Source organism: Oryzias latipes, chromosome 16 (assembly GCF_002234675.1).
Source record: "Oryzias latipes chromosome 16, ASM223467v1".
NCBI classification, from domain to species: domain Eukaryota; kingdom Metazoa; phylum Chordata; class Actinopteri; order Beloniformes; family Adrianichthyidae; genus Oryzias; species Oryzias latipes.
The window spans coordinates 9,508,337-9,520,795 of record NC_019874.2 but is presented as its reverse complement, the minus strand read 5'-3'; the positions used below and the strand labels follow the sequence as shown (position 1 = coordinate 9,520,795).

Genomic DNA, 12,459 nt, shown 5'->3' with positions numbered 1-12,459 from the left:
CGGCGCCTCCGGGGGTGGGGCCCCTGGGCTGGGTGGCCCTGGCCCCTTTGCTGGGGGGGGGGCTGGGGGACGGCTGTTTGACCACCGGGGGACAGTCTACCAGCTGTCCCCAACTTACCCCCTTCCTCATATAACCTCTTATTAGGGTGAGGGGGTGGGGGGTCTAGCCTGCGATGCGCCTTGGGGGGGGGGCTACTTGGCAGTGGCCCCCCTCCTATGGTTGCCGTATGGAGTGGGCCCCCCCTCTTTCGGTTTTATTTGCACCTTAGACATGTAGGGTCCTTGGTAGGGGGGGTGCTTGGACATCACTGCAAGCAAGCAGCAGATGTCCTCCTGGCACGCTACCCGCCAATTTTAACCGCACCTTAGACATTTAGGGCCCCTTGGTGTGGAGGGTGAGGGGACATTACTGTGAGTAATCAGGAGATATCCCCTTAGTGCCCTACTCGCCAATTTTAACTGCACCCCCCTTAGTACACACACCCCTCCCCCTTCAATATATACATTCAAACATAAACACACACACATGCACACAAACACCCTCTCAAACACCCATACGCGCACACACATTTTACAAGGAAGGTGGGACCTGGGTCCATCTCTCCCCTACCCCTTCCCTGGTGGGGGGTGCGGGCCCCTTGGCGATGGCGGCCGTGTCCCTTGGGTGCCGGCTCCCTGGGCCCGGCGGTGCTCTCTCCGCACGGTGGGGGGGTTCATATTACACCTGAGCCAGGGGTGTTCGTGTCCCTGGGGGGTGGGTCCTGGTCCTTGCCCCTGGGCGCTGGGCCCCGCCAAACTTCTAACATGGCCGAGCCTGGTCGGGCCATATTTATAACACCCCTTGTGGGCCACCCTTTTTTCCCCGGGGTTCCCCCCTCCTGGGCGGGGGCGGCGGGCCCCTGCCTTGCTCCTACCTGGACCAACCGTGGGCCGGGTGGGTGGCTGCCTGGAGTGCGGAGCGGGTCTCCCTTGGAGGGTCCTGGCTCGTACCTGGGGTCGGGGCGGGGGGATGCCCGGAACTCCTGGGTGGTGGTGGGGTGCTCGTCTGGGGCTGTGGGCGTCCCTCTCCGGTGGGGCCCTGCGTTGGGCTCTTCCGGCGCGGCGGGGGGGCTGCTTTCCTGGCTGGGCTGGGGCGGCGCTCTCTTTCCCTCCGTGCCTCCCTGCTCTCTGGCTCTGGGGGCCTCGCGGCGGTCCTGCTGGCCCTGGCCTGGGTGGCGGTCTTGGTCGCCCGGGGGGCGGTTGTTCCCTGCCTGTTCCTGTATGGCGTTGGGGGAATTCCGGCTGCCGCTGCTGCTGCGGCGGGGGTCTGGGTGTGGGGGTGGCTGGGCGCTCCTGCTCCTTCTTTTCACATTCCACCATCCATTTTAGAAGAACATAAACACTCACTTGAGCACAGGTGTTAGCTCACCTTTGCACTTATAGTTTGCATGATTGAAATAATGAAAGATTTTACACTAGTTGGTTTAAAGGCATAGGTATGCGTTCGTGAACACTATCTGTTTTGTGTACATGTTGACATGTGGACATTTTTGCAGCTAGCAGGTGTGTTGATAATATTTGAGTGTGTGTGAACAGGCCCCGCCCTTTTTTCTCTTTAGATGTGAGACAGACATGAAACCAAACACACACTCACACGCTGCAGTGAGTGACGGGCAGCGGGTTTACGTTTTTACCATCCCTGCGCGATTCACCTGCTGCCCCCCCCCCCGGCTTTCATCCTCACACATCCCGTCCCCGAAACTGCGCGCTCTTTCTCAGAGACGGGAGCGCGCAGTTTTAGGCACAGCAATTCACAGGTTTCCTTGTGGTACAAACTCTGTGAAATAATAGATAATGGTAAACTGATAGTTTTCTCTCCAAGCACCGCTACTACTGCGCGCCTCTGGCATCGCATCGCGCCCGAGAAGGACTGGTCTAATGAAAAAAAAAAGTATAATTAAGGATTTGTCTGCGAGCCGCATGTGACCATCAAAAGAGCCATATATGGCTCGCGAGCCATAGGTTCCCGACCCCTGGGCTAACGGAAGGGCGAACTATCCTGATCCAGAAGGATCCCTCAAAAGGTGCAGTCCCATCCAACTACCGGCCAATAACCTGTTTCTCCACAACATGGAAGTTCATGTCTGGCATTATTGCCACCAAGATAAATAGGCTCATGGATCAATTCATGAGTAACACACAGAAGGGCATTGGTAGAGACTCCAGAGGAGCCAAACACCAACTCCTGGTCAACGCTCCTGGGTCTCCCGTTCTCTCATTTTGGATCCTGCCCTCCAGCCATGCCGCGTCAAGATCACCGGCCATGCCAGGACCTATCTCTCATACTGGAAAATAAACCATTACTTACGTATTCACTTACCTGTGTCATCCTTCCGGGTTCCAGCATCTGGATCTGTCTTGCATCAGAAACATGACAGTGGTCAGAGAAAAAGAAACCATTAGAAGGGGTTATGAAGGCCTTGATACTATTTCAAATAACAATACTGGACATTTGATGCCATAGATTCAGAGAAGAAACGGAGAGAGACAAAATAGTTTTGATTGGTTTGATTGGTTTCTAGTCTGTAAACTGATAGAGGAATCCTTCAGAAAAGAGAAGGGAACAGCCTCATCTCAGCAAATTTAAAACATTGATGTAATTGTCGATGGGTGGAGTGCTCCTGCCCCAGGTGGAGGAGTTTAATTATCTTGGGGTCTTGTTCACACGCGAGGGAAGATCAGAGCATGAAATCGACAGGCGGATTGGCAAAGCGTCCGCTCTTATGTGGTCGCTGTACCGCTCTGTTATGGTGAAGATAGAGCAGGACCAGAAAGCAAAGCTCTAAATTTACCGGCTGATCTTCGTTCCAATACTCACCTATGGTCATGAGCTCTGTGTCATGACCCAAAGAACCTGGTCCCGAATACAAGCGGCTGAAATGAGCTTCTTCCATAGGGTGGCTGGGCGCTCCCTCAGATATGAAGTAGGAGCTCGTGTAACAGGACATCTAATTGTTTTAATTACACAAAAAATTGGCTCAGTTGGAAAAAATGCCTCAACCAACATGGTAGACAATGACTGAGATGGTAAATCTCCTTTTTTTTAACTGGACCTGCAAATGGTAAAACCTTTCTTTATGGTGAGTCTCATAGTGGTGCTGAATGATATATTCTTTCAGCACTGCGACCTGTTGATGACAAACCAAGCATGCAGGATTTGCATTCAACTCTGTGGACAAATAAAACTCTTTCCATTTTTCCTGGAAAGCTTGGCACTCCAACTCAACCTTTTTTTCTTTTTGACAACATTTTGGTCATTAAGGTGTCACTACTGATCATTCTTATGGCAGTGTCGCAGCGGTGAGGCTTGCAGGGAACCAAACTGCATCCTACTCAGAGGCAGAGCTGTCAGGTTTCGCTTTTGGCATGTGCAGAGATAAGCTGTTTCACCTGTAATGCTTCCCTCGCTCCCACTAGTGGCGAAACAAAAAAACCAACAACAACAAAAATGTCAATTAAAAAATCCTGACTGTACATCACTTTCTGGTGACAATGAGCTTGTGTCTTTTACTACATTTTCTTCATTAATAAAATAAACATTGCTTCCTACGGGGCCATGGGGAACCCCTGATCCAGTTTGACATGGATCATCAGCTATAAAACCTTCTCATATGCAACCCAAAACTCCTGGGAGGAACTACAGAAAACATGTTAATCTTAACAGGCTTGGAAGTGGACATGATGGATGGCAGATTCTCTGCTGTTGAGGTGGAAGGACCAAGCTTCTGACAGCAAGAACAAACATCACACCAGAATACCACAGAATACTTTGAACAAAAAAACAGCTGTGATGATGACAGATGTGATGAAATAATCTAAAATCTCCAGGTTGAACATTTTTTATCCCCCTTCCAAAGCCATCTAATGCTGAGGGGGCTAAGGATACTGGAGCCTATCCCAACCGCTGTCAGGTCATGGCAGGAGGATGACTTAAAGTATTCAGTCAATCTGTGAAGCATGTTTTTGGACTGTGGGAGGAAGCTGGAGTGAACGTGGAGAAATTCCACAGCATGCAAAGGCCACACAGGAAGGAAGTGAATCAGTAAGAGTGCTGACCACTACACCACAATGCAGCCTTCTGAATATGGTTTTTATTAGCAAAACTATAAATGTGTTACAACAGCATTACATATGGAAACAGCATTCTGGGGTTTCTTAGATCAGTGGTCTCCAACTGTTCTGAAGTTACAGACTGATTCCATGTCAGACAAGATTTTCATGGCTGATGCTGACGTCTAAATGTTCCCAGAAAATATATTTTTCCTTAACAAAATGGTTTTTCCCTCTGGTGTTAAACGTTTATAAATATTTACAGATACTGAGGATTCAATATAGCCAAGCTTCTGATTTGTAAAGGTTCTTTCTGATTTGTGTTCATTTTTTAAAGACAAAATTATAGTTTTTTTTCCCAATAGAAAAGTATTTTAGCACTGAAAAAACTCAATTCAGGGCAAAAAGATGAACCCTAGAGGACTATCACCGGGTGACTTTCACCCGAGCAAAACTATTTACATGAGTTCCAATATGTCACGTGTCAAGCAGTCTGTGCCTTCAGGCACAGACATGTCCCAGGAATGGGTGAAACAAAGACCAAGTTTCTAGTATCATTTTATCATTTTTTTAAAAGTTTTTTTAAGCTATTTTTGAGCATGTTTTTAGGAACTTCCCATGTTTCTCTTTTTCTTACACATACCACAGTTGAAAATAAAAGAAAACCACTCATTTATCACATGTCATGTTTTGATCCATTCTTTATGACAAGTACTCTTTGTTGGGTATATTATATTAGGTAAAATTTACACAGCAAAAGTGATGGTTTAACTTTTTATACCGAAAATGTTTAAGGGTTAAGCAGTTTTTAAAATACAATCTTGACTTTTTATGCATTCTTTAAGACAGGGGAGTATTTTGGATGCTAACGTTTCTTCATTTAGCTTTACTGTAGGAAATTCTAAATTGTCCCGGTAACAAGTTTTCACAAAAGTAGCTACTGCTTAACTTGACTGACCCAAGCCAACCCCAGGACATCCTTCGTGAAGCTCCCAAGAGTGCTGGATCTGCAACAAAAAATAAGAAATGTGTCAAATTTAGGTCCAAAGAGGAACTGAAAACAAACTTCTTCTAACATTTTTTCTTTTGTCTTCTTTTCTTTCACAAACGATTGTTCTGAGGGCCCAGCTAAGGAGACAACTCTAAAATCTCATCCCTTCTGAAATCTAAGTGTGATCATTTCTAGATCCTTTTAACTGGTGAAATTATGCAAATCTTCTGTGCTCCTCCAGTTTTGTTTGATTCCTTACAGGAACCATTATGTTTCCACTATAAATAATGAGCAACAAAAACTGCTTTAATAAATGAGCTTCATTCGAATCTTTGGTAAAGGTATTGGGATTAAATAAAGCCAACAGACAAATCCAACAATATAGGCCAAGGTTGCAGAGACTGAGCTCAGAGAAATTCTTCTCTGCAACCTTCTTATATTAATGCTGGTAAACAAAGAGTCAATGAGGACATGTTTTCTTAGCAGGGGGCACTTCAAGTGCAGAATCAACTGCCCCCTGTGACTACTGCACAAGAGCATAATTCAGCCAGTCTTTGTCTTCCAATGAGGAGCTGAGATTTTTCAAACTTTTGCATTATTATAGAAATATGAAAAACAGAACACAAAGAAGGCCCAGTAAGAAGCAATCAAAAATAAAAACTACAATGATACAAAAGAGAGGAGGGGGTTCTTAACTTATTTGCTGTCTCTAAAGCAACTTACCTGAAATCAAGTCTTGGGTTGAGCCGGTTCGTCCTCACAGAGCTGCTGTTCCTCCATCCACAAAGTCTAGAACTGGAGGGTTGTTAGCAGACTCATTTGACCTCAATGAAGCCAACCTCATGCTACCTCCCGTATCGTCCTTGTTTTCTATGTATCGATGCAGAGTGCTGTAGAAGTGGTCTTTGGTGCTGAACTTATAGAGTGAGGAAATCTTCTCCCAATCCTTATTGCAAGGGGTGACAATGTTTGCCGGCGGGGTCTGATTAAAAAAGCTCTTCAGGTTCCTATCTGCAAGCTCTTTGGCATGTTTACTTGAGTAGTCGTTCATGAGGTCATTCTCCTCCTCAGCATAATTCTTCCAAAACTTTAGCTGCAGGTAGCTGATGGGGGAGAAGCAGTGAGCCACACAAATCACCAACAGGTTGGATATCATGATGGAGGCGATGACCAGCCAGCCCAGAATCTGTAGTCACAAACAAGCATGAGGGCTGGCTCAACACTTTTACAAAACATAGAAAGCCTGACCCAGCCATAGAGGCCACCACACTGTTACGCTACAGTCACAACCGTCACCGCACGACGGGGACGCATCTGCAGAATCTTCAAATCAGGCGACAGCTGGGTGGCCACAGGGTGGGGACAGCCGGAAGAAGCTCTGATTGGACGATGTTTAAATGTCTCTGGATGGCGACTGTACATGTCTAGATGGCAACTGTACATGTCTAGATGGCGACTGTACATATCTATTTGGCGACTGTACATGTCTAGATGGCGACCGTACATGTCTATTTGGCGACTGTACATGTCTAGATGGCGACCGTACATGTCTAGATAACAACCGTACATGTCTAGATGGCGACCGTACATGTCTAATTGGCGAGCATACATGTCTAGATAACGACCGTACATGTCTAGATAACGACCGTACATGTCTAGATAATGACCGTACATGTCTAGATGGCGACTGGACATGTCTAGATGGCGACCGTACATGTCTAGATAACAACCGTACATGTCTAGATGGCGACCGTACATGTCTAATTGGCGAGCATACATGTCTAAATAACGACCGTACATGTCTAGATAACGACCGTACATGTCTAGATAATGACCGTACATGTCTAGATGGCGACTGGACATGTCTAGTGCCATCGGCCACCTGGTAGCCGTTGGGTATTTAAAAAGCGAGCAATTCTGCACCACTGGTCATTCACAATTCAGATTTTGAGCAGACATTAGAATCAATTCACATTTACATATTTAGACAATTCAATTAACACATTTAGACAACATGCTTCCCAAGAAAGCACAATGTTTTGTCCTTTTCGTGTTCTTCTCAACATCGACCGCAATTTGTCAATCCACAGGTCTCACAGTTGCTGTGGTGCTGTCAACACTGTGATCAGTTTTGTGCAGCATGAATGCCGTCTCCTTATTTGGACCACGGTGGCTGGGATCACCAGATTGTCGTCCAGTCATCGCCGGGCCCCCGGCCCATATCATCAGCCCTCATGGAGAGTCACCACTGCTACTGTACGATTGCTATCTAATGGACAGTAGCAGTGGGAAGTTAGCAGGGTGGCTGGAGGGTGGCAGTCTGAAATCAGGCAATCAGACTATTTTGGCAACCTTGGCAACCCTTCTATCAGTCAAATAACGTGCTGATGCCTTCCTGCCACCTTCCTGCCACTGAACTGCCACCGTGCCATGTCCAAATGTGTCCGGCCGCATAAAAATGCCACTACAACCTCCTGATCACAAATTCCACCGCACGGCCACCTACAGAATTTGTTAAAAAACTTGCATAAAGGTTGCCACGCTGTGGCATTTTGGGATATGTGACAAGATGTAAACGTCATCTTCAGAACATCATCTTCACCAAAGACTGCCATCACTGACTCATCTACTTACCATACTGTTCTTTGCACTGTTGTCACTTTAACCATCTCATTGCTCTTTTGCACTATTTAGATTGCTATTCTTCTTCTTCTTATAACTGTTATTTTATCTATTTTACTTAATTTATTTTATTTTATAAGCAGCTTGCACTGTGGGTCGAGAGGAAAGTAATTTCATCTGAGCTATATGTTATGTGTAGGCATACTTGACAATAAAGCTGACTTTGACTTTGACTTGACTTTGAAATATCATGCAAAGTCAGGAAGAGCAACTGTGATGGTGTAGGTACCATAACCGTTTGGCCTGGAACTTCCGTTCGGGGTCCTGGGACTAATACTGACATCACATTCTGTGATTGGCTGTCCGTTGGTGACGTGTCAGATAGTGATTGGTCTGGACAAATGACGATACTACCATAGAAGAAAATATTATGAAGTCTCTTGTAAACAAACAGAGTTCAGACACAGAGCGAGATTATCTTCTAAACATGCTTTTATTATTGTTATGATTATTATTGAATGCATGTTCACTTATAGTTTTTTTAATCCATGCTCCCAATGCTTTATTATTGGCAGAACGCACCCGGAAGAACAACATTTAGCTGCGCTAAAAACCTTTTCAGCCACGGCTGAACTTGAACTGGAATAACAAGCGGATTGTGGCAAAATCTCTTTATAAAAATTACAAAGAATATTGTCAGACACAATTTATGAGGGAAAATAACTTTAGGTTACAAAAGGGAACGTAAAAGGAAAATTTGTAGAGCCCAAGCAGATCTCTACGCTACGTAGTTTGTCCAAGTAGGGCTACCGTAGTGTGACGTAAATAACCTTCAGTTGAAAGGACCCCGAATAGTTATTCCAGGCCGAACGGTTATGGTACCTGCAATGGCAGCATACCCTGCCACACCCACAACAAAATGGCGGTAATTTCCCATCCAGCACTGCACACTTTCTTTTTCTTTTTATTATATCAGAATCTTTATTCTTAACTAAATGCACACATATCTTTGAGTTAAAATATACATGTATTCTTTGGTTTCAGTGTTTATTGGTAACACAGACATATACATATATTGTTTAGGTTACTCATTTAGACTTGTTTTTGAGTGGCCAGTTCTGAGAGTGCTACTGGTCCCTACGGAAGTGGCTGAGGTTCTGCTCCTGGAGCTGTGCTGTGAGGCCTAGCAAAAGAGGAGCTCAAGTCCTCACAGCCTCTAAAGGCGTCAGGCAATTGGGCAGGTGCCATCCACAGAGGTCTCCAAGGAGAGAAACCATGGACTTCTTTAATGTTTATTTACTTTGCTTCTGTTGGTCATTATTCATTTTGTTCTACTTTTGATATTTTTTCTTTTCCACTAAGAGACCAAGTTTTGTGTTTAGTCTTGGCTTTAAAGTCTTTGTTAAATGTCTGTGTAGTCTATGCTAAATGTTAGGTTCGGCCCCATGTTTTTCAGGTGCTCTGTTCGGCCACTATATGTCTTCCCCTGTTGTGTCTTTGGGTAGGTCAGTTTGTTTCGGTTACTTGGTCTGTTCAGTTGGTTAAGTTAAAGTTAAGTTTGTTGCCTGAGTTAATTATGTTTCTGTTGACCTCTTTTAAGGGCCCAGTTTGTAAATTATTTACATCTTTTTGAGAAGAAGGAAACTTTCATTTTTTGATAAATTTTCTGGTGTCCTCTTTGGCCGCTTGATCCCTCACAGCAACATTTGTTTCTCTTTCTACAGACTTTCAACAGTCAAGCTCAATGCTTGTGTGAACATCAGTGAACATGGCGGGCCAAAAAACCAAAGATTCTGCTGACATCTCTTAAACTGACACTATAAGCAGTCATAAGTCATGTGTCTTTGAATATTTTGAGCGGGTATCTTACCTGAGAATGAGCTCTGAGGGTTCGCAGAACTTCCTCTATTTCATTTCCAGTGTTTCTACAAGGAAAATTTTGCAGCTCTGTAACGCATTTGGCTTCAAAGTTCACCCCCCTGCACACAACCTCAGTGTAGCTGGTGGAGTTGGCCCCCGTCATGGCACACTCATAATAGCTGCCATGCAGCAGAGCCACAGCAATCCAAGTAGACGGTGCTACCAGTGCAGAAGCACTGATTTGGAAGACAGTCACTCCCATGCTCTTCAGATTCTTCCACTTACATAGCTTTTGGTTGCGATGGCAAAACCCTGTTGTCAGTTTCCAAGTCTTCTTACTGAGAATGATGCCAAGCAGCAGCAAGGCCAGGGCTGGCACCAACAGAAAGACTAAGCCGTAGATAAAATTCAGCTCATTGCAGGGACATTTGAAGGCTACCGATGAGAAGATCTGCTCTCCACACGCCGTTATCAGAGCAACCAATCCATATCCAAAGTTGGTTTGTTTGCTGGCAAACTTAAGAATTGCCTGAAACTTTTCCATGTCTGTACAGTGAAAGAGCAGACACAGAAATACAAGCTCACTTTCACTTCCACCTCTTATACATGTGGGGACTTCCTGAGAGCAGCGTCAGAAGAGTTCCAGTCTTTGCACTGTGATGACAGTAAACAGTTTACGACAGTTTATACCTGATGTTTAGCTGACTGCTGCTGGTTGGATGTCACTCACCTGCTTCACATTATTAGTCACATAATTAGGTGGACGTGGTTAAAAAGTCTGACAAAAGTGCCGTCAGCTTTAAGAAAGGGTCCACAAATATGATATAGCCTCAGGGAAAAACATTATTTCAAGTCAATCAACCATCTGTCGCCTTTTGGGAAGGGTTATGATCACACAATTCCTTTTCTTGATCTTCCACATGTCTGTATATTGTTAAAGCAAATGTGTATTCCCCTGCATATATATTTTCAAATGATATTTGATTACCATGTGTGTATGATGTGGGTCCGTATTCTGCAGCCTTACAGAAAATAAAAACATCTTTTATTCTGGGGTTTAGTGGATAAAGGCTCTCCTCTTCTGCCCAGAACAGGCAAGTGCCCAATGTCACTTCTGTGTGTGGTAGCAAAAACCTTGAGTTCTTACATATGAGTACATCCTCATAAACTAGTTCTTCTCTAAATGTCCAATATTGTTTTATTTTGTTTTCTCACCTTTATTTAACCAGGATAAAAATACTCATTGAGATTAAAATTCTCTTTTGCAAGACTGTCCTGGCCAAGAGGCAGCAGCACAACAATAACACATTTCTCATTTACAGTTACACACCATCAACATAAAAAAGTCAGTTTTAAATAAAGTATTTGCAGTTTGATAGCTTTGTCCCACGTTTATTTAAAAATAATTTGAAAGAGTCTAGAGAAACCAATTCTGTCAATTTAAACTCTTTCTGGAGTTCCTTCCAAAACTGAGCTGCAACAAATCTAAAAGCCTTTTTTCCCATCTCTGTGCGCACTCTGGGCAATGAGAGCAGGAGGAGGTCCAGAGAGCGCAGGCTGTAGCTGCTGCTGCTCTTCAGTTCTATGAGCTACAGGAGATAAGGTGGTACCAACCCAAGAATACATTTGTTAATTAAAAGGTACCAATCTTTCAATCTGCGATGGGACAAGGAGGGCCAACCTACCCAAGCATACAGAACACAGTGATGGGTTGGTGACCTCAAGTTTGTTACAAAACGCAGTGCAGTATCCAAAGCATGCAAAGCATCAGCAGAAGCATTCATATAAATCAAGGACAGACATAAAAGTGGCAGTGACAAGTTTCATACGGGCTTCAAATGACAAACAAGATTTGATCCTAAAATAAAAGCGTAATTTTAGTTTCAGCCTGTGAACCAGTTTCTGAATATGTGGCTTAAAAGTTAGACAGTCATCCCTTAAAATAACAAGGTTTTGTATTCGGCTACCAGCTCAATTAAATGTCCTTCTTTTGTAGTAATTGGGGGCAGGTTTTGGAGTTTTGGTTTGCCTTTAGGGAACAGCACATATTCAGTCTTGTTAGAGTTTAAAACCAGTTTTAAATGACAAAAGGTGTTCTGCATTTGATTAAAAGCTGGTTGGAGCTTTGATGTAGCAAGCACAATTAAAAGTGCTGAGATGTACAAGACGGTATCATCAGCATACAGGTGCCAGTCAGCGATAATACCTTTATCAAGGTCGTTTATATAGATGGTAAAAAGAAACGGCCCAAGAATCGAGCCTTGTGGAACCCCTGCGGATACCTTTAAAACCTTAGAATTTTGGAATGTTTTACTTCGAAGCCCATCAAGACGACTGTTGTTGTGATTTTGGGCTATACAAATAAAATTGAATTGAATTGAATTGGAACAGAAAAAAAAACACACACAAGAGCCCACCAGTACGATTTCTCATGAGTCGAGCCGAAACAGACAACTGTCCAACACCTTTCTCTCCAACAGCTCTGCGGATGCCTGTCTGACCTCCTATTTTATTTAGAATTGGTTGCCCTGGTTACAGAAAAGAATAATGAATCTAAGAGATGCAAGGTCAGTAGTTAACAACACACTCATTTAAACTTCTTGCTGCAGACATGGGAGTGTTGGTTCATAGTTCCTGCTGATCAGTTTGTATCCCAAACTCCCTCCACTTTCTCAGACACTACTTCCTCCAAATGGCATGGAGAAGAAAAAAATCACAACATAGCAGCCTTCAATGTGTAGGTCAACAGAGTTCAAAAAGCAGTCTTAAAAACAGCAGTCAGAATAAATAAAATGAAGAATATATATCCAGTAATTCCTGTTGTGATTCTGTAGGCGTGCTCTCCTCCAGTGCCTGAGCCACACCTGCACCTCATCTGCTCATCGTCAGCCATTCTA

At 44.3% G+C, this 12,459-nt stretch overlaps 1 protein-coding gene across 1 annotated transcript; it reads right to left on the bottom strand.

The window, feature by feature from the left end:
• Positions 1-4,112: 4,112 nt before the first annotated feature.
• LOC111948987 (calcium homeostasis modulator protein 6-like) lies at positions 4,113-10,121 on the bottom strand. Its single transcript, XM_023964601.1, has 3 exons — positions 9,573-10,121; positions 5,804-6,266; positions 4,113-5,096 (listed from the first exon to the last, which is right to left on the bottom strand). The coding sequence occupies exons 1-2, from the start codon at positions 10,104-10,106 to the stop codon at positions 5,838-5,840; spliced, it is 963 nt and encodes a 320-aa protein (XP_023820369.1). The 5' UTR covers positions 10,107-10,121; the 3' UTR covers positions 4,113-5,096; positions 5,804-5,837.
• Positions 10,122-12,459: the final 2,338 nt, after the last annotated feature.